This window comes from Miniopterus schreibersii (genome assembly GCF_964146895.1).
Source record: "Miniopterus schreibersii genome assembly, chromosome: 1".
Lineage (NCBI taxonomy): Eukaryota > Metazoa > Chordata > Mammalia > Chiroptera > Miniopteridae > Miniopterus > Miniopterus schreibersii.
The window spans coordinates 148609507-148631510 of NC_138101.1; the positions used below are offsets into that span (position 1 = coordinate 148609507).

At 40.1% G+C, this 22004-nt stretch overlaps 1 protein-coding gene across 3 annotated transcripts in view; it reads left to right on the plus strand.

The window, feature by feature from the left end:
* Nucleotides 1-22004, plus strand: part of SLC12A1 (solute carrier family 12 member 1) — an 82931-nt gene that overhangs the window by 36005 nt on the left and 24922 nt on the right. For all 3 annotated transcript variants that reach the window (XM_081157975.1, XM_081157974.1, XM_081157976.1), the window contains exons 14-20: nt 1452-1553; nt 3794-3949; nt 7203-7302; nt 8058-8169; nt 14684-14824; nt 17280-17386; nt 21081-21163. In XM_081157975.1, coding sequence (XP_081014101.1) covers nt 1452-1553; nt 3794-3949; nt 7203-7302; nt 8058-8169; nt 14684-14824; nt 17280-17386; nt 21081-21163 — 801 coding nt within the window. The remainder of the gene's footprint in view (nt 1-1451; nt 1554-3793; nt 3950-7202; nt 7303-8057; nt 8170-14683; nt 14825-17279; nt 17387-21080; nt 21164-22004) is intronic.

Below are 22004 nucleotides of genomic sequence, written 5' to 3' on the forward strand. Positions count from 1 at the left end.
ATCCCCCACCCTCCCTGTTACTGTCTAGCCCAGAGTGTTCCCCAGCTGCCACCAGTCTTTCCACCCCCCAGCCTGGCAGCTGTTCTCAAATGTGGTCCGTTGACCACCTGTGTCAGAATCAGAATCACCTGTGGGTTTGTTAAAGTGCAGGTTTTTCAGGCACAACCCAAGAGTTAGAATCAGAATTTCTGGTGACAAGTTTGAGAGCCACTTAACCTAGACTTTAATCTCATCTGCTCCCTAAACAATCTAGAAACAGCTACATAATCTCAGAGAGGCACACACATCAGTGTAGCCTCACTGCTCCCTAAGGCATCACTTTTGCTGGTGAGCACATTAGAGGAAAACACACAAGAGGTAAGGGTGATGGTTACTGTGCATAGATGGGCGGAGTCTCCTTCAGCACTGAGGTGCCAAACAGTGAGGGCTCCTCCTTATCACAGAAACTCAGGATGTGACTGTAGTTGCTGAATCTTCAAAAGATTTCCACAAGGCTAAAGATATTTGTTACAGGTAACAAGTTTTGAGAGATGTTTTAAAATTTTTTGTATAGAAGTGATTCTGTATAGATGTTTCAATTATGTAAAGTAAGCTTTAAAACTTCAAATCATTGCCCTATATACTGCATTTAAGTGACCAAATAGACAAAGTTTTAAAAATTGTATAAATTAAATAATACCCTTAAAAATCACTCTTTTAGAACAAGGCAGGTTAGCTCCATAGCACCAGCGTTGTGGCAGCTATTTTTGCCTGCTTCCTCGCTGGCTTCCACACCCAGCTGCCACCTGCATTTGCATCACCGGGGTTGATAGACACCTGACATTCAGAGAAATAGAGCTATCTCTAAATTATTTCTTCTATCACAACAATTCAGCTGGAATTAAATCATACTGGCTGGCTACAGCAATAAAACATTTTTTTGACAAATTTGAGAGGTAGAACTCTCTAGAGATGTAGAAAAGTACAAATGACTAACAAGGGCTCTGAAAGTCAGAGAGAGCAAGTTGGGTACATGCAGAGAGATTTCCAAGTAGGCATTTCTGCTGCACTAGTATTTAACTAATCTGTCACCCTTCAGCCTTGGCATGCATAGCAGATAAAGAACACGGGATTTGGTTCCTCTGGAATAGCCACAGGGGAGTTTATCATCTGCCCGGTCCCCAAACCCTCTATCCATTCCCACTCAAATTTTTTGCAGGTAGAGGTCCTGTTTGCCAGTTTTCTGATTGGTAGGGTTTTTTTGCTTCTTACTTTATGGAAAAGAAACTCTGGCTAAGAACAGGTTTTAAAATGAATGCAGCCCCAAAGAAAAATCACTAACTTCTTAAACTTTGACAGATGCTAGCTATGTTTTCAATCTCCAAATAAAGTCAAGCTTCCAGGCTGCAACAGCTGTTCAGCCCCTGGTCTCATCACTCATATGTACATGCTCATTTCTGCTTTGTTCACAGCGGAACTGAACACCATTGCTCCCATCATCTCCAACTTTTTCCTGGCCTCATACGCACTTATTAATTTCTCCTGCTTCCATGCCTCTTATGCCAAATCTCCAGGTAAGTCGACTTTTCAAAGCTAAAATAAGCCTCAGCCAACAGTTAGTATCAATAAAATGAAGTAAATCAGTGAAAGTGCTTAATTTGTGCTTATTTGTTTCCTTATATCCTAGTGGGCAGTGTAACCCACTTTGTTTTGGTGAGTCGGGGGATGACTTCGGAAATAGAAAAAGAATCATTTGAGCAGTGGCCTTTCTCACCAACCGTAAAGTCAATTTTCTCCTGCGGCAATAAATTATTCATTGCAAGAGAAACCACATTTATTTCAGCAGTAGAAAAACACCACTGTTTATTTCCATGGTGAAAGTGACCACAGAAGTGGAATAAATGTATATATTTGAAACTTCCCTACTATCAATTTGTTTCCTGCCCGTCGTGCAGAAGGGAAGGATGAGTAGCTCCCGTAATTACCTGCTGAGAGTAGTCAACACAGACTCACAGCGAAGCTGGTGACATCCCTGTCCTCTCAGCCTGTGGTTTAAAGTGCTGCAAAATTACACACCAAAGGGCCTTCCCCGGTCTAGTGGCCCCTCACCTCTTGTTCGCTTCCACTGCCAACAGATTTCTCCTGCCTTTCCCACCAGAACAGGGACTTGTATGGACCTGCAGAAGGCTCCTCGCCGTGAGCGCTTGGGTCGGTTGGGGGTCAGCACATCTCGGCCTGTTTAGGGCCTGCCACAGTTGAGCCCCTTTTGGGGAAGCTGCTGTCACTAAGACAAACGGTAGATGGAAGGGGAGCCTTCACCGCCCAAGGCCACTGGAGGAGCGGAAACACTGAGGGCTTCTGTGTCTGTGGTGGTGTCTTCCTTTAAGCGGAGAACAGAACGTTCTAGTCAGATACGACGAATCCCAGACACGTGCGCCCCGCGCCATGCCATGGCCATTTTCGAAAGACAAGGCCCAGGGAGAGAGGCGGGCGGGAAAGGCTGAAACGGGAGGAGGGCAAGAGGAAGAGGGAGGAAGAGGGAGGAGAAGCGGAAAGGCCGCAGAAGGGAGACGTACAGACATTCAGGCCCAGACACTGACACTCCCCCCACCTCTCTCTTTCTCTCGCCCTCGCTCTCTCTTATCTAGTTCATAGGCGTGCACACGCACAGGTGCGCGCGCGCGCACACACACACACACACACACACACACACACACACACACACACAGCCAGGCTCCTGAAATAAGGGCATTTCCAGTGACGTTCTCAAAGTGCTGTATCCATCTTGTGGCCATTTAGGAAATTGCTTCAGAAGACTGAAAGCCCTGCTGTGTTTTGGCAACTCCAGATTTTAAATGTACTTCATCCGGAGACCAAACATACCCTTCAAATCAGAGCTTCCCCATCCTGACCCTGCTCTCTCCCAGCTTCTATAATTTCTTTCTTTATTTTTTTTTTAAATATATCATTATTAATTTCAGAGAGAGGAAAGGAGAGGGAGAGACAGAAACATCAATGATGAGAGAGTCATTGATCGAGCCCGCACCCCAGGCATGTGCCCTGACCGGGAATCGAACCCCGATCGCCTGGATCCTAGGTCGACGCTCAACCCCAGAGCCACACCTGGCTGGGCTTCTATAATTTCAGGGAACTAATAATAAAACATGGGAAACCCCTTGCATATATGAACCATGAGAAATATTTTCATTGTAGGTGCAAAACATATTAATGCATTGGGTTTAAGAAGACAGTGCAGACAAATTTCTCCCTCTTTTCCCATAGATTATTTCTTCTGAATGGGCAAGCTCTGCCCTCTTAGGTAAAGGAAGAGCTAGCAGGGAGTTAACGGGTTGACTTGATGACTGCTCTGCCTTCTTCATGGGAGAGTAAGCCCATTGTCTTACCCTCCTCCTTCTTGGCCCACCAAGGAATTCCTCCTACCCTCCCCGCAATTCCCCACTTTTCCATTGCTCCTGCCACCTTTTAGCTCCTAATGACATAGATATCAGATACTCAAGATTTCCTAGTTTGGGAAGACAATTAGGGGGCATGCAAGAAGTGAGGAGGGGCCACTAGAGACATTTTTCTGTATTTCATAGCATCCCTATTTGGTATAATTACACTGTCATAGGCCAGGGACCCAAGATTACAGAAAACTAATAACAGAATTAGAAACTTGACCTAAAAGCTCTGATTTTTATGCTAGGAAGAAACATGTTACCTGTATTCTGATACTGTGCAGTGGCATGGTGTTGGTAGTGTGGAAGATTTTCTTGTACACATAGATTTAAAAAATTTTTTTTTTTACTTTCAGGATGGAGACCTGCGTATGGAATTTACAACATGTGGGTATCTCTTTTTGGAGCCGTTTTGTGCTGTGCGGTCATGTTTGTCATCAACTGGTGGGCAGCCGTCATCACCTACGTCATTGAGTTCTTTCTCTATATCTATGTGACCTACAAGAAGCCAGGTAAGATAAGAAGGGCTGTATAGGAGTAGGCTTACAAAGCAGCCTCTAGCTACTCATTTATTCAACAAACAGGTATAGAGCAGCTCCTACGTGCTTAGGTGTGCCATGTGTATGGTGGATACCAATAATATAATGTAATATAACAATAGTTAACTTTGTTGAGCATTTATCATATATCATGCTGTACATTAAGAATTATTAGATCCATTTTACAGATGAAGAAACGAGTTCAAAGAGTTGACCACTTGCCAAGGTAACAGTCAGGATCTGATGGAGCTGACATTTTAACTGCAGTGTCTACGATACCAAACCCCACAAGCTTCCCATTATATCACCTTCTAATGTCCTGATGAATGAGATAAAGTCCCTGTCCTCAAGAAGTTCAGAGATCCACATATAAGTAATGAACAGTTAATATAATATGATATAATATAACATAATATAATAAATATAATATAATATAATTAATATAATATAATTAATATAACATAATAATATAAATATCACATGTAAAGTGAGAGTTTACATGAATGAATTGCTGAGAAAAGGAGAGAAATGGATAGACTGCAGGAGGGGGAGGCTGGAGACCACAGAGCCAGGTACTGAGAGGCCCAGTCTCAGGGGCCGGAGCCACCACCACACTCCTCTTACCCTTACTCCGCAAGTAAAGCAGAGAAGGTAGCAACTACCTTCGAGGGGCCTGTTTGTTGCTCAGTCTTATCACTTCATGTATTTTTAGCATAATTTACATAGAGTAAAACTCACCCCATTTATTTATTTATTTTTAATTTTTTTCTGGGTTAAAGTAAGTCCACCTTTATTAAAGTTATATACAAATGTGGCTTCAATGATTTCTTTCCTTTTCAATAAAAATCTTAATAATGTGCAATCAGTAAGAAAGTCACAGTGCCCTTAATGTGTTGGGTTGATGTTGATGTGTCTTTTGCCATTTAATATCTAATTGAAGAGAACATTTGGAAATGGCAGCTGAGTATTGGACTCTTTCCCTCACAAGTGTTTCCCACTTTGGATTAAATATTTTGTAATTGGAATCTCAATGAACTTGAGTGATACTTGCTCCAACTCACCCCTTTTATGTGTACAGTCTATAACTTTGACAAACTTCCAGTCTTGTAACCACCACCGGAATCAAGACAGGGCATTTCCATCATCACTATAAGTTTCTTGACACTCCACGGTAGCCATTCTCTTCTCTACAACGTAGCCCCTGGCAACCTCTTTTCTGATTTCTGTCCTAATAAGGACATTGCCTTTTCCAGAATATTATACGGAATCATATATTGTATAGCCTTTGTGTGTGCTCCCTTTCACTTGACAGGATACTTTCAGATTCATCCATGTTGTTGTGTGTATAAGTAATTGTTCTTTTTGTTGCTGAGTAGCATTGCATTGTGTGAATATGTCTCAAAATTTTTTTAAAAATGTATTCACCAGGCCCTGGCTGAGTGGCTCAGTTGATTGGAGCATCATCCCGTACACTAAAGGGTTGCGGATTCGATTCCCAGTCAGGGCACATACCTAGGTTGCGGGTTTGATCCCAGGTCTGGGTGCATATGGGAGGCAACAGATCCATGAGATCCATGTCTCTCTCTCTCTCTCTCTCTCTCACCCCTCCACTCTCTCTAAAATCAATAAATATATCCTCTGGTGAGCATTTTAAAAATGTATTCACCAGTTGATGGGCACTGGGCTGTTTTCATCTTGGGGTGATTTTATGTAAAGTTGCTGTTAACATTCACACACAGGACCTTATGTGGATCTATGTTTTGATTCTCTAGGAGTGAGATTTCTGATTATATAATAAATGTAGACCTTATAAGAAATTGCCACAGTAGCAGTATCATTTTCCATTCCTACCAGCAATGAATGAATGTCCTAGTTGCTCCATGTCCTAGTCAGCACTTAGTATTGTCAGTTGATTAGAAACAAACAAACATTCTAATAGATGTGAAGTACTGTCTTACTGTGGCTTGGCTTGCATTTTCCCAATGACTAATGATGATGAACACTTTATTTACCAAACATATATCTTCTTTAGTCAAGTGTCTCTTTAATTCTTTTGCCCGTTTTTTGAGTTGTTTTCTTATTATTCAGTTTTAAAAGTTCTTTATAAATTCTGGGTACAAATCCTTTACAGCATGCGTTTTGCAAATATTACCTACAGGTTTGTGACTTGTCCTTTTATTTTTCTTATAGTTTGCTTTGAAGAGCAGTTTTAATTTCTGTAAAGTTTAATTTATTAATTTTTATTTTATTTTGTGGTTTGACTTTTTGCTTCAATCAAGGTATCCATCCCTCATTCAAGGTCACAAACTTCTCCTACAAGTTTTAATGCTTTAAATTTTAAATTTATGCTTATTATTCATTTTTAGTTAATTTTTGTATATAATGTAAGGAATACTTCAAGGTTCTTTTTTTTACATATAAATATCCAATTGACTAGTAGCATTTTTATAAGGATAAATTAACTTAAGGTATGCTAAATGCCTTGTGCATAGTCAACAGTTAATCAGTTTTAATCTTCTTTATCTCGAGATAATGATCCTCCACCATTTCCCTGACTCTTCAAAGCAAGACTGGGGAGATGGCTCTGTCTGCCATCTGGAGTGAATCTGTACATTCCTATCAGGGACTGACTCTTATAAAATTTAGAGAATCCATCTAATATTTAATTTGTTCAAGAAAAAGGCAAAGTACAGTAGTGCTTACATCCCTTATTATGAAGATTGGGTCTTAAAAGATAAAACTAAAGTGCTTAATAATGATTGATCCTCTTCCTGGACAACCAGAAGTAAGAATTACTGAGCTATTCAGTTTTACAATTCTAAATATAAAGATTGTTGCATACTATCTGTGTATACAAATGCCTCTTTTTTTTCCCAGCTTAAGAATTTGTGAAGAACTCTTGAATTTATTCAGGGGCCCATCGTTTTCTCAAGCCTGTCGTCTGCAGTGTGGCTATCACCCAGGCTCTCCACAGAGCAGGATTTGGGGGGCTGCAGCCTTCAAGCCTGAGCTAGAAAGGGAGGTCTCACTTCTAAGAATTCACAAAGTGCTCATAGATGAACAATGCTCTTTCTAGGCAATACTGCATTATATGTTCTCTAACTTGCACACTCGTCACTGCTGCCATAGCCAGAGAAAATCATAGAAGGGAATCGCTCATGAAAATTACGCACAGTATACAGAGGGAAAGTCAGTATTTTTTATGCCATACTCCTTTCTTCTGCAGATGTGAACTGGGGCTCCTCCACACAGGCTCTCTCTTATGTGAGCGCTTTGGACAATGCTCTGGAATTAACCACAGTGGAAGACCATGTAAAAAATTTCAGGTAAAACTGGCTTCTCAGGCATCCTGCTGTTGTTCTGCATTAGAAGTTGCTTTTCTTTATGGGGTACAAATGCACTAGAGTGGTTATATGCTCTATGGATATAGTTAAGACTAGGCAGTCATGCAAGCTCCCACATTTCATGACAGCACCTCCTGTCAACAAGCGTTTCTTCTCAGCTACGCCCACCCCCACTAGAAACCCTCATAGTGCCGAGGGTCACCTTCCGTGCATGGGGATACAGAGGTGACCTAAGTGACATGATTTTAGAGAGATGTCTCCACATGCCCACAAACCTTGATCCTTGGTGATGTCTCCATTCAGCTTAATGCTTTGTGGCTCACTGAATTCTCTGAGAAGTGACACTTTAAGCTCTTTATTAGGTATGTCTTATTTTGAATGGACCCTCAAAGCACAAGTTTTGCAAGGAAGATGAAGGACAGTACTGTGTGGAAAAGGGAAGGCTGTGCTAGATTTGGACTAGGATAGTGTCCAGAGGAACAAAGACAGGGGCATCCCAAGACCACCTTTCCTTACTTTACATCTTAGCTGTCACTAACTGAACTAAGGATACATAGATGGCAAGAAGGCCAGGCAGGATGATTCAAGACTTCTGGTGAGAAACCCAAGAAATATGCAGGGGAGAGTTGGTTCCATTTTGCCAGGCCTTCTGTCCCTGCCATTTCCATCGGGGTGGTCCTGAGCTCATAAGCTTCTTGCAACAGTCAGCTCTCACATGTTCTTTTCTCCACTTCCAGGCCCCAATGCATTGTCCTAACCGGGGGACCCATGACAAGACCTGCTCTCTTAGACATAACTCATGCCTTCACCAAGAACAGTGGCCTCTGCATCTGCTGTGAAGTCTTTGTGGTAAGAGCCACTTCATCCCAGAAAAGCGCCTTTTTCTCCCTGCTCCCCTTGTGTTATTTTGGATGAGCCGAACGGGTACACACGGTGATAGGAGGATGGCAAGGCAGCCTGGACAAGAGCCTTTTTCCTTGGTTCATATAGCAAGGACTAGCAAGGGCCCGTGATCCTGAATTTAAATGAGTGGATAAAATGTGCTTCTGATTTCACAGGAGACCAACTAAAAGTGATAAATATTTCCAAATGATGGCCTTTGAGTCAAGAAAAAGAGAACTGGCTCAGAAATAAATAAATAAAATGAAGGCATTTGGGGTCATAACTGTCCACAGAAACATAACAGGATGAAATGAGCCAGAGGGTGCCATTATACAGACTACCTTCTGGAGAGAACCAGACCTAATGGCCTTAAATAGAGAGCACATAGAATTTAGATTAGATATTTGGATGAACTTGATGACACTATAGATATCTAGGGAATTAAACCAGGTTTTCCATGTCTTAGATAAACATCATTCAGAGCCAAACTAATTCCTTTTTGTTCAGGAAGTGTGCGGTAGACTGATGATAACTTACGGGTGGTCTTCCCAGAAGATATCTAAATAGATGCTAAAAAAATAACCATAATTATTGACTGATAACCAATCTGTAAAGTGAGGAGAAAAAATTATAACAAAATAATAAATCTAAGTCCTTCAAACCAGTCTATCTCTACTTGTATCTGGTGTTCCCGTAACTCACTCTCCCCCTCTCACACACTCACCGCTCAAAATTCTTATCTACTTCAACATATTTTATAATAGTTACCTATTCTTCAAAGCATTTTCCTACAGTTTTTATTTGACCTACATAACAGCTTAGTGAGGCAGAAAGCAAAAGAAGCCTTGTTCTCTTCACTGATGGGAAAAGTGAGATTCAGGAAAATTGAGTTATTGCACAGGGTCAAATGACAAGAAAGGGACAGAGCCAGGATGTCAGTCCAGGCCACCCGATTGTGCTCTGTTACATCATGAGAGAAAGCTTTAGCAGACTTGTGCCCTGAGAGCGTTATTAGAATCAGGTACCACTAAATATCCACTACCTGCCAGTGAGTGATAGGGCCATGAGGAAGCTATGTAACCCTTGGGCCAGTCCACTGTGCCATCACGCAGGGGTTAATGTATCAAATGTCGTCATGACCAGCACTTAAGCATCTTTTTACACTTGGCAGTACTCTAAATGCCCTATGAAGCCAGTTGGTCATATTATCTTTCCTCTCGGTGCTTATGTGATAGTAACTTAAACAATATAACTCAATGCAATTATCCAGTGTGGGGTGAAGGGGATCCTACAGAATACATGAGATTGACAGGTTAAGTAATGACCAACTGCGACTCCAGAGGATTTAAAAAAATCTTATCAAGCACCCTTTTCTCATATTATCAACTTTGGTGCCCTGGATGAGTGGATTTCATTTTGGCCAATATAATACAGGAGTGGGTTTTGATGGAATAAGCAGTTTGGGGTGTTTTTCTTCTCTGGCAATTTAGAGAAAACTTAGTTTAGCAGGCAATAAGATACCTTCAGGGCAGGAGAAATGAACTGGGAGTATAAACAGTCATATATTGGCAAGGGAGGAAAGGTCTTTTTATAGAGACAAAAGATATTGCTTTTAATTAACCCTTTGCTGCTTTAACTATAATAAAAGAGTATGATTCTGGAATATCATTTCATGTAAAGTAGGCACCTAAGTCTGTGCCTCCAACGGCCTGGTTGTTTGACATGCATATTGGACCATATTATACATCACTGCGCTGGTCTCTCTGAGTCTTACTCCCAGGTACTGAGGTTCTCTAGGGGACAGAAAATAGATCCTGCTCCAGTTAATGACTTTTCAGTTAGTTATTTTCTATGAGCTCCTGGGGCTGCAGATACTGTCAGCATTTTTCAATCCATGTTCGGTCTTCAATCATCTTTGCAAATAAACAGATGGAAGGGGATGTGGGGAAAGTCACCATTAGAGAATTTTTTCCAAAAGCACAGTGGTTGGTGGTTAGACTAACCTTGTGGAAAAGGTTCAATAGTAACAGTGATGTTAAGGGATGACAATTTAATGTTTAATGCTAGGAAGCTAGTGCTCGTGGGCTTTTGAAACACACGGTCAAGACCTGAATCACTGTTTTGCCATCTATTAGCTGTGAGTCCCTCAGGCACATAATTTAGTCTCCCTGTGCCTCAGTTTTCTCAGGGTTGTTGTGAGAATTCTGTAAGATAAGCTCTCTAGTGCTTAACTCAGTGTTTGTCAAATAATATAGGCTCAATGAATTTGAATTGTTATTGTTGATATTGTTATTATCATTATCATTATTTTGGTAATTACTGCAGTTGCCATTTTCACTTCAAAAATATACCCCCTTCAACAGAAACCTAAAGCACTCTCCCTTAAACAAACCAGGTCCAGACACTGGATCTTGGCCTTTTTGGGTACCCAACAGCTTGATCGTGATGGAACAGTGAGATATGTACTCCTATGTCTCCGCAGTCTCCGTGCTCTGTCCCTCTGGTGGCCTTCAGTTATTTGAAGTGCTAGCTTGAGGTGTGGTTACTCTACAAGGAAGGAGCAAGACTCAGCTCACTGACACTTTGATGCTGGTGGGTAGAGGAAAAGCATGTGGTTACGGCTGCCATTTCCTACGACCAAGGCATTTTTTAAGGACTAGTCATCATAGCCCTCAAGGCTGCTGAAATTGATAGAAGAGAGTTATTATTACACTATAGCCCATACTACAGCCTTCCAGCTGTCCAACTAACTCCTACGCTCACCCATTGGAGCCAGTTCCTGCTCTCGCACCTTTTTCCTACTCAGCTAAAGATTTCAGATGAGGAACCCTTTATTAAAACAAATTTGGGGACCTTTTTAAGGAACCCAGCTTGGTAATTTAATGTCTATTTTTGAATTCTATATAGTAAATCAGTGACATATTTATATCCCAAGAGGCTTTATATTCTACTTCTCCTAATAAACAACTGTTAACTTTTTTGTCATATATGCTTCTGTTCACTTTTTAAGTGAAATAAACCATACAGATCAAGCTGAAGTCCCCTTTGTAACCACTTAGCCCCATGACTCTGCCCCCTCCCCAAAGGAAATGCTGTCCGAATTTTATTGACATTCTTCCAGTCATTTCACATATGTGTACCACGATGTACATTTACCTTGATTAATGGTTTTTTCTTTTTAATATTCTTTAAACCTTGAACATCCTGTCCTTTCCTCTCATTGTAAAAGAGGGTAGTTCAAGCATAGATAAGCCAGGGAAAACTAAAATTCTCATTCTTTCTTCTATCTTCAACCCTTTCTTAATCTCAGCCTTCATATCAACTAAGAAGAAAATACATTCTTCTTCAGATGCATCTATTCTCCTTAAGTCAATAAGTTTCTGTCATGGTGTTAATAAAATAGCGATATGACCGAATACAGGAAGAATGAAATGACCTATGAATGGGCACTAGGATTCATGTGAAATAAAATGTGGCTAAATCAGCAAAGGAAAAATTCTCTTTCCCACAGTTCCAGCCAGAGGGGTAATAAAGCACAAGCAGAGCAATAGGACTCTCAATGTTTTGAAAAATAAAAATTGGAAAGGACACTGCTCTTGGCCCAAATCCCTCTATTTAATCCTGATGATATTGGAATTCCTTTGTAAATTCTTTTTCATAATATTCATTTATTTGAAGTAGAGTCACATCAAACTTCTTCTCCAGACTAAATAATTATAATTTCTTTACCCTTCTCTCAATAAATGTCAAAGTTATAATATATTCAAGATGTTTAGAGCTTCTTTGTTCAAGTCCTCAATTAATTTATATACTCATGTTTTGGATCCTAACTGAGTTAATCTCCGTAATATTTGAATAGGGTGGTAAAATTCATTTTTGCGACTATGACATATTTGAATGTTGAATAATTATTTTCCAGTATGTCTTCCCTCTTTGTTAGTTTACTTCTTTCTTACTACATTTGTATTCGGCCTTGTCTCACATTAATAAGTGTGCTAAAAGGATATTATAATTTTTTAGCCAAGAGAGATTCAATATGAAATATTTTTATAACTTCTCAATATGGTAAACTTAGGCATTAAAGTAAATCTGTCTGTCACAGTTAATGTTTAATCTGGATTTCTGTATTATAAATAGACATATGTTACACTGTATTTAGTTAAAATATAATAAATGGCGGTTTCTTCAGGGGTTCACAGTCACTGTGGAGCAACTTAATATACTGATGGTCCAATACTTTTCCTAGCTGTTGGTTTTTCTTCTGTTTCATGGCTGTTGTTACAATTGAGCTTACTTGAATAAAATATTCCTTCTTACTTTTGAAGTTGATGGAGCCTAGAATGCCCAAGAAGGACTAGTAGTTCAAAATGCATTGACAGTCTAGAACCCTGAGGAAAATTTGACCCATAATGACATATCTTTCCTTAGGCTAAGTCTCCTGTAACTATCCTCCCTATATCTTTATTTTCTCCATCTTCATTGAAGGTTCTTGTTTTTGAACTTTAATGTAAGTCATCCAAACGGTTTTGAAAAATTGTCACATGTTCTAGAAAATATTCTGGTAAAAATAAGTACATAAAGAATCTGATCAATTCAATTTAAATAGAATATTGAAGTGGAAGGGACCCCAGAGATCATCTAGTGTGGTGTAATACAGAGTTAATATATGCCACAAATGTAATTCAAAATTTTCTAGCAGCCAATTAAAAAAGTAAAATGAAACAAATAAAGTTTAATTTTAATATATTTTATTTAATGTAATATATTCAGAATATTATTTCAAAATCAATATAGCCCTGGCTGGTATGGCTGAGTTGGTTTGAGTGTCATCCCACACACCACAAAGTTGAGGGTTCAAATCCCAGTTGGGGCACATACCCAGGTTGTGGGTTTGATCCCGAATTGGAGTATTTTACATTTCTAGCACATGTCAATCTGGACCAGCCACATTTCAAATGCTCAATAGTAACATATGGATAAGGGCTGTTATAGTGGGCAGTGAAAACTTAGACAATTTCCTTATTCTTTTAAAGTATAACCCACATCCAAAGAGGACGAGTGGCATACCCAAGGTACTGGCTAGTCAGTGCCAGAGCCAGGCCTAAACCCAGCACTCTGGCTCCCGGTTCAGCCCTCTTGCGTCTCTGTTGTAGAATCAGGTTGGGGGCTTCAGTGAGATTGCAAGCACTCAGTTCAGAAAATAAAACATCAACTTTGGACAGGCACTTACTATACTCTAGACAGTATACTAGGGACTTTATCATGACTACTTAAAACAACCTTGCAAGATAGAGATTTTTATTCATGTTTTCAGAATAATATCTAAATGCTCCAAAATCATCAGTTACCTCCAGAGTGGCCAAGCTTAGATTTGAAACCAGTTCTCTCTGACCACAAAGCCTGGTGCCTTTTTCACGCACCCAGAGCCCTTACTCTCCAATCTAAGACCCTCTAAGGCTGCCACTCCATGTCCTGAGGACCAGCAGCATCCATGTCCCCAGGAGTTGTTAGAAATGCAGAATCTTGAGCCCTATTCCAGACCAACACTGCATTTTATCAAGATTTCAGGCGGATTGTAACAAGTCTAAGACAATTCAACATAATTCCAAAAATAGTTTCTCAGGAAAATAATAGATTTCTACCCTGTCTGCACTTAGTAGATTACTAGAAATACCTTTTAGATGGATTTGAAACATTGAAGGAAAAGCTAGCTTGGACCTTTAAAGTAGGAAAGATGAGAATAAAGTTTTTAGTTAAAAATGAGTTTCTGGAACTCAGATCTTGAAATTATGAAATGCTTCATCTGCCACAACGCCTGCCTCCTTGTCTTCATTTCTTCCATTCTTCCATTGCTGTGGGTAGGTGAGCTTTTGTTCCCACCAAATGGGTTGAGCGAGTGGGCCACGATGATTTATCTGAGCGGGAGTACACCAGCATCACACGGGGAAAGCGGTGCAGGGTTTCCTTACGACACACAGAAAGCAACCGATGGGCCTAACGGAACTGTCAAGACGCGAGGACGTGCCAGGCCGAGGCAGGCCAGGCAGGCCAGCAGGCTCTGCTTCCCGAGAGTGCGGGCCGTGTCGCGAAACTGGGCTCTGACTCTCACTGGTGTTCTTAGCAGTGGCCCTCGCTGTTGAATCAAAGGGTGATCGTATATTTATCCCGAACTTCTTCAATCACATTTTCACTCTTTTCCCCGTGCGTTGGTGCCCTCAGCTCTCTCTTCCAGTCAGCATGCGCGGGTAATTAAGCAGGTATTTGCACACCTCGACCCCGGGGTAGGAGGTCAGTGTCAGGAACAGCACAGGTCGTCTCCAAAAGGCTGAGCCTGCGGGAACCCCGTTTACTGGGGTGCTTTCCCTCTTTCCCATTTGTTAACTCAATGGGGCACTGCCAGCTATTTTCGCCTTCGAGCGAGCAGCAGCAGTGCGGTGCGCACCAGCAGGGCTCCTGACCAACATTTCTCCGTGTGACACAGGGGCCGCGCAAGCTGTGCGTTAAAGAGATGAACAGCGGCATGGCGAAAAAGCAGGCCTGGCTTATCAAGAACAAAATCAAGGCGTTTTATGCTGCGGTGGCCGCAGATTGTTTCAGGGACGGTGTCCGGAGCCTCCTCCAGGTAAGGCCAGCGCGAGGGATCGAGGGCACAGGCCAAGGACAGTTAGCGCTGCGCGTGAACGAAGCCGGCGGGGCGAGTGGCTCCCGGGCTCATCCTGAATCCCTGCGGACAGGCCAGGAGAAAACAGAAGCAGGAGGCCCTGTCACTGCGAACTACGAGTGACTCACTGGCGATGGAAAATGAGGTTGCCTTTGGCCAGCTGCATACATTGTGTCCCCATATCTATTGAAATGCAAATTTGTTCCCGATGGTTGAGGACACTCAGGATCCTATTAAAACTTCAAATATTTTCGCATCTAGCCATGCTCAAGTCAGGCTTTCTTTTTCTTTTTTCTTTTGCAAGTGGTGTGAGGGCCGCTAGGCTAAATAAATGCATGGCGATCTGGACGAAAAATCCCCCTATCCTCTTAAATTATTTCTAGAATGTTGAATAAAATGTAAAAATCGGTGGTTCAACACTAAAGCCCACAGTTCTCCCATCTTTTCTCAGTTATTCTTTCTTTTTTCCTCCCCTTCTATAGTAAGTACATAAATTCTTCTCCTTGTTCTGATCTTCATAATTCAGAGCATCAGTTTCCTTAACATAATCCAAGAGACTGGCTTTCTAATCATTTTGGCATTAGCATGGCTGAATAGCCCTGATTCTATATATACCGAATGAGTCATTTGGCTTTCAGAGTTGCCACACACAGGAGTGTCAACATTCAGAACTGCATCCAGCTAACTCTGGCGCTGGTGCAGGCAGGAAAGAAAAATATGGATTAGATTGTAATATTTGGAGATTAAGAGTTTTCAATGCATTCCTATCTCTAATATCCCTGACGAACACTTGCAAAGTGGCTGCGCATGCAGAGAAACCATTTCTGAAAGACCTAGTGCACCCAATGAGCCTCTTTTCATCTGTTATTAATTTGCCAAACCATGGAAATAGAAGTCATTGCAAGATGCTGATTTTTCTTTCAGTATCGAGCTACTTTGCAGTAGCTCTTTGGTTAAATATGTTGTAAAGGTTGCAAATTAACGTAAACTTATCACAGAAGATTGGAAAAATAGTAAAAATGTTCACTGGGAATAGGACAAAAGACATAGAATAGGAACAGGGAGAAAAAAGACATAGATATGAAAGACAATTCATATATTAATCCAGAAGAAATTATTTTAAAAATGACAGTGCATAAAGCTTGGTCTCACGAGTTTCTTCAAAGAAGGGTGGAGTTTAGAAGGGTCATGACAAAGGGCACAACAGAGGGGTAACAAAGGGAGGTATCGACAATGATACCATTTTGAATAAAGCCTCTTTTGCATCTAAGAAATTATGTTATGTGTGACCACATCCCCAAACTGTAGTCATGGAAAGGCCTGCACCATACTGCCATATATCTGCTTAGGGCCAAAAGAGCTATTCTGTTACCTGCACATTTTTAAGAGCAATCCACCAAATGTGGATGCAAAGCTTATTTTAGGAACCCTCCATCAAGGCCTGTCATCTCTACTTGCTACGGTCCTCTCTAAAATGTCCTGTTCTGGTCATTTTTTTCACTATGTCATCACCCAGAATGTCCTTCCTTCGCTCCCACTGCTCTCCTTATCTTTACTTGTCAACGTCTAACCAACCTACAAAATCCAGGATAAATGCCACCTCCCCCATGAAACCATTCGTGAATCTTCAACTGGAATTCAAGGTTTTTTTCTTTATGCTTCCAGATGAGTTCCTGCTGCATTTGCACTTGAACTAAAATTATTTGTGTATCACTTGTTTCTTCCACCTTGTTCTAAGCTCCTTAAGGCCAAAGACTATGCCTCACCACTGTCCCACAGCACCTAACATAGTACTCTGCAATTAATAGGTGCTCAATAATATTTTCTGAGTTAAATCTAATTAACTGGAAGTCATATGCTGTCATCTAAAGGGGGGAATGAAACTTCTGATATGGAAGATGGCTATTAATGATACTGTCACATAAAAGAATTAGGTTCTGGAAACATAGCTCAGTTACTCTTCAATAAATAATGGAAGTAGAAGTTTCAGTGATTTTTGTACATAAGAATTTTCCAAACACGGATTTTTATTGCGAATGACATTATGGCTGTAACAGGTGGAAATTAGCTGTGAACCACTAAGTTATAACACGCATGCCAACAGTTAAGCCAACCCTCACTTGATTTTAAATTATTGAAGCATTTTAATGAGTGTGTCAGAAGAAATGCAAATGACTGCTAATTTGGAAAAGCTACATTTCTGTCATCTAAAATCCATTTATGGCTGAGATGATTTAGAACTAATCTTCCTATTTTATGCTTGGGTATGAGCATGAAGGACATGCACTAAAATGTAATCTAATCTTCAGAATCATCAGAACATTCCTCCAGTGCCCTTTCGGACATTATTTTTCGTTTGCCGTGGTGGCTGCCTGGTATAGTAAGGATTGCCCATGTGTTTATCTCCTCTGTTTAGGCCTCGGGCTTAGGAAGAATGAAACCAAACACTCTGGTGATTGGATATAAAAGAAACTGGAGGAAAGCTCAGTTAACAGAGATTGAAAACTACGTGGGAATCATACAGTAAGTGGTGGCTTTCTAGACGTGTTTCTGTTTGTAAAGCACTAACCAGGGCAGTACATGACACCGTTACACTAGATTAAATTGCCTGAGAAGAGGACATTCCCCTGGTACTCTGAATTCTTTCCCAAACCGAAAAACACTGCAAATAATAGGACTGGAGGGAATCATAGTATCAGAGGAAACAGCGTGGGGAAATTCAGTGTCAAAGAAAAAGATCAATATTAAGAGTTACAACCTTAAAATCTATTTATGAGGTTAAAAGCAAAGGACGAGTAGGTAAGAAAGGGATTTTTTTCTTTCAAACCAACTGGAATCTTGGACTAGCTGCTGTGCCCAGTTCAGCCATTGTCTTCTCCCGAGCCTTGGGGAAAGTAGTCACCAGCCCAAAGCCTCAGATCTGCCTTTGTTGATGTGAGGGCCCCATGTGCCAGTTGCCTCTGCCACGTAGCAGTGTTGGGTTATGCACAGAAAGTGAGTTTTAAATGGTATGTGACATCTGATATGTCAGTATTGGAAGAGTCTTGGGATAAAGGTAATGAGAGTCATTGAAGGATGAGTGGGTACCGGGCTAATGTCCTTAACATGAGTTACCCCATATACTCCTCACTAGAAGACTTTTAAGTAAGTACTACTACTGTTCCATTTTATGAGTAGAGACATAGACATCAAAATTTAAGTAACATGCAGAAAACGACAGAGGTGTGTAAGTGACAGACCTGGAATTTCTGCCCAGGGCCATCTGAATTCAAAGTTTAAGCTCCTGACCACATGTTTTGCTGCCTCCTGACATATATATGTATGTGTCTTATGTATTTTCTGGCTTTGTCCCTTCTTTTGCATAGGAGAAGACCAATGCTACACCTATAGAGAGGCACAGGATGTCCTCAGTGACCATTCTAGAAAATCGATCCTTTCTTCCAGGCTTGAAAATACTTAACCAGATTCATCTCAAGGGATGCAATGTTAGCTGTGGCTTTTTTGTATCAACAGCTCTGAAAATGGAAGATTTCCTTGGCCCGGGCCTGGCTTTGCTATGATTTCATACCACAGGGTAGAGAACATGCCCTGAGAGGTCTGAAAAGTCCAAAATACATAGGAAAGAAATCCTCACCCATCAAAACAAGCACATACTCAGTGCTTCTCACACCAGGCTATGTTCTCTGGCCCCTGCTAGAATGAGCACCACGTTTATCATCATTTGGGGGAGATTTAGGCAACATAACAAAAGCAGCCTCATATTGGTTCTGCTGAAAAGAAGCATAAAAAATAATTTTTATTTTCTGAAATTATATGCATTACTGACCAAACAGAAATTCACTTAGTCTTCCTAACATAGAAGACCCATGCATTCAATGCATTCTCCTGAACTGTGTCCTGTGAAGTCCAAAGTCTGGATGCCACGTGCTGCCATCTGGCTCCTGCTGGCGCTCTAAGTGAAGTAGGTTAAGCCTAAACCAGGTGGTCAGGGTTAGAATTTTGCCAGGCTCAGCAAACGGCATTTTGATATGTATAGAATCACAGTCAGTTGGTGACCTGATGTTCTTGGAAATGAATTTAGATCTCTCTGTTATCGAGATTTTTCAGTAAATTTCATCTTTACCTTTGGGAGAAAAAGGGCTGAAGGGGAAAGAAATTTTATCTTTACTTTTGGGAACAATAAGGGGTGGGGCATATAAGAAGAAATATGTAAATCTTTAGTCATAGAGTCCATTATTTGATAGAAAATTACCTGGAATCGTCTCCTAACCTTCCCACCACCCCAAACAGTCTAGAAATTCAAAGGAACTAAAATAATCAATAGTAATATTAAGCTGAGGAAACCTCTAACTTTCATACCAAATTAATAATTGATCTTCTTGGTAATAAAGTTCAGTGTTTAGGTGGCTCATATTTGTACTAGTATAAAATTTAGCTAGCATGGTAAAGTTAAGTAACTTTACTACCATAGCAGTAGGGTCAATATAGAAGGAAGACAACCATACAACCATATTGTACGAGTTTTTCTTTCTGACTTTTTAATTTTGTTTTATTTTATGACTTAAAGCACAGTATTATTGTAATCATAAGGATATTTTTACAATAGTTTAGTAATTTACCATTTTTCTTTGAATAAGAGATTTTAAATGCCTGTAATATTCTTAAGTATGGTTTAATTTTAATTAGAATCTGTACTAGTTTTGTTGGCTGCATTAACAAATTATCTCAAACTTAGCAGCTTAAAACAACACAAATTTATTAGCTTACAGTTGTGTGAGTTAAAAATTCGACACTAACTACTGGGCTAAAGTCAAGGTGTGGGCTGAGCTATATTACCTTCTGGAGGCTCTAGGAGATCATTTATGGCCTTCCCTTTCTAAAGTCTAGAGGCTGCTCATTGCTCATAGCCCTCTCCCTCCATCTTCAAAGCCCTTGATGGGTAAAGTCCTTATCATATCACATTACACTAACCTCTTCTTCAGCTCCCCAATTTCACTCTCAAGGACCCTGGTGATTATACTGGTCCCACCCAGAAAATCCAAGATGATCTCCTCACCTCAAGGTTCTTAACCTAATCACATAAGCAAAATCCCTTTTGCCAGGTAAAGTAACATATTCACAGTTTCCAAGGGTTAAAATGTGGATGTCTTTGGGGGTCTGAAATTATTCTGCCTAACACAGAGTCCAAATATTTTTTGTGGAACACACTGTCTACTTTTTATAATCTAGGACAGTTAGAAACAAGATTTATCAGGAATTTACTTTGTGGCAACTTTTATTAGAATGGATCTATTTTGTTAAGTGATCACTTATGGTTTGAATTTTAAATGAATATTCATATTATACTGAACATCTTTATATAATTATTTGAAAATTCAGGTTTACTTTGGCTATTGAAATCTTGTTTATATATAGTGAGTTAATCACAAACTGCATTGTTTCTGGGGGAGGGTGACCCAATGGAAAGGGTCCTAGGCTCCAGATCCATAGAAGATTGAACAAAGGAACTCCCAAGGAGAAAATTTTAAATGAACTCAAAGTACTAATTGTTTTGCCCCATATTTATGGGCAAAAAAAAAAATCTTCTACAAGAATGGAGATAAAAGAAAGCCTTTCTTTCCTGTCTAGTTTACCTAATTCCATTGGGTTGGGTGTAGACAAGGCATACAGCCAACTTCAACAGCATAGGGTTGCCACGAAAAAGTGTTGCTTCAAATGGTCTGTCCAAAGTCAAGAGGAACATTCACCATTGAGAGGAACATTCACCATTGGTCTGTCCAAAGTTCCTTAGAGGAACTTTCAGAAATGTTATAGGATTCCTCCTCAATGGGTGAAGAGATTTGGTTGATAATTTCCAAGGGTTTTTGCAGTTGGAAGACCCTCTGTTCTAAACATTTCAGTGATTGCTTTATTTATATTAAAAAAGAATCAATTTTTTAAAAGTATGTTACAAGCTCTTAATCAAAACTCTAGTTGATAGTATATTTGAATAAATTGGTTCCAGAGTAAATGAATGTTACCTTTACTCAGAATATGTTTTTTTTAAAGGTATAAAGGGAGAAAAAACTAAGAGAAAGCCATCAACTCTTGGTTGTATTTGAAAGTGAATTTTCTTAGTTTAATTACATTAAAATCCTAGAAGCAAGTTTCATATTTGTCCAAAGCTTGAGGATTAAAGAGTCATTTAAATCACTAACCACTTTGTTTCTATTTTCAGCGATGCATTTGATTTTGAGATTGGTGTGGTCATCGTCAGAATCAGCCAAGGGTTTGACATCTCTCAGGTTCTTCAGGTGCAAGGTATGTACTTTCTTTATTCAACCAACAAATATTTATTAAGCCCTTACTCCATGGCCGGCATGGAGTTCTAGGTGCTGGGGATAGACCAGTGCACCTTATGGACAAAGCCCTACAACAGTGGAGCTTACGTTCTTGTGCAAACCTGAGGCTTATACACTTCCTGTGCTTTCCCCATTGCTAACACAGGTGGCCTTTGTCCTGCTAACCAGAAATATTGAGTAATCCAGGGCTGTCATCAATTATTCTCCTTACCACAAAACCACAAAGCCAGCATCACTGAAAATAAACATCTTCAGTAAATTAACCTGCCGAATTAATTTCTGCAAGATGTTTCAGAAAAATGAAGATTAATTCTTTCCTTGGAAAACCATGTAGTTTGTTTTTAAGAGTCTATGATCTTGTTTACAACCAACATGGAAATGAGCCTGAATGTATCATGCTAGGAATCACTAATCTAAGTCAGAGACAAAATCACTAATTCAAATGAGTGACTCTGCTTTTTCCCTATAGAGGATAGTGGACCCATTTATACAGGATTTTTTAAATTGACCTGCACAGTTCAATTGACTGCAGTTCAACTGAACCTCACAGTTCAATTGACCCATGCAGTTCAAACCCGCTTTGCTCAAGGATCAACCATACTTGTTTAGTCTTAAAGTTTAAACTCTTGTGCATAAAATAAAGAACACATCTAAAAAGTCACTGAAATATTAAGATGGGACACTAATCCATGACTTATCTCTTTAACTAAACTTTACAATAGAGTCCACTGATGACGTGGCACTAAAACAAAGGATTTTGGGGGTACTTCTTATGTAGCAGCTATGATGTAAGTATCAGT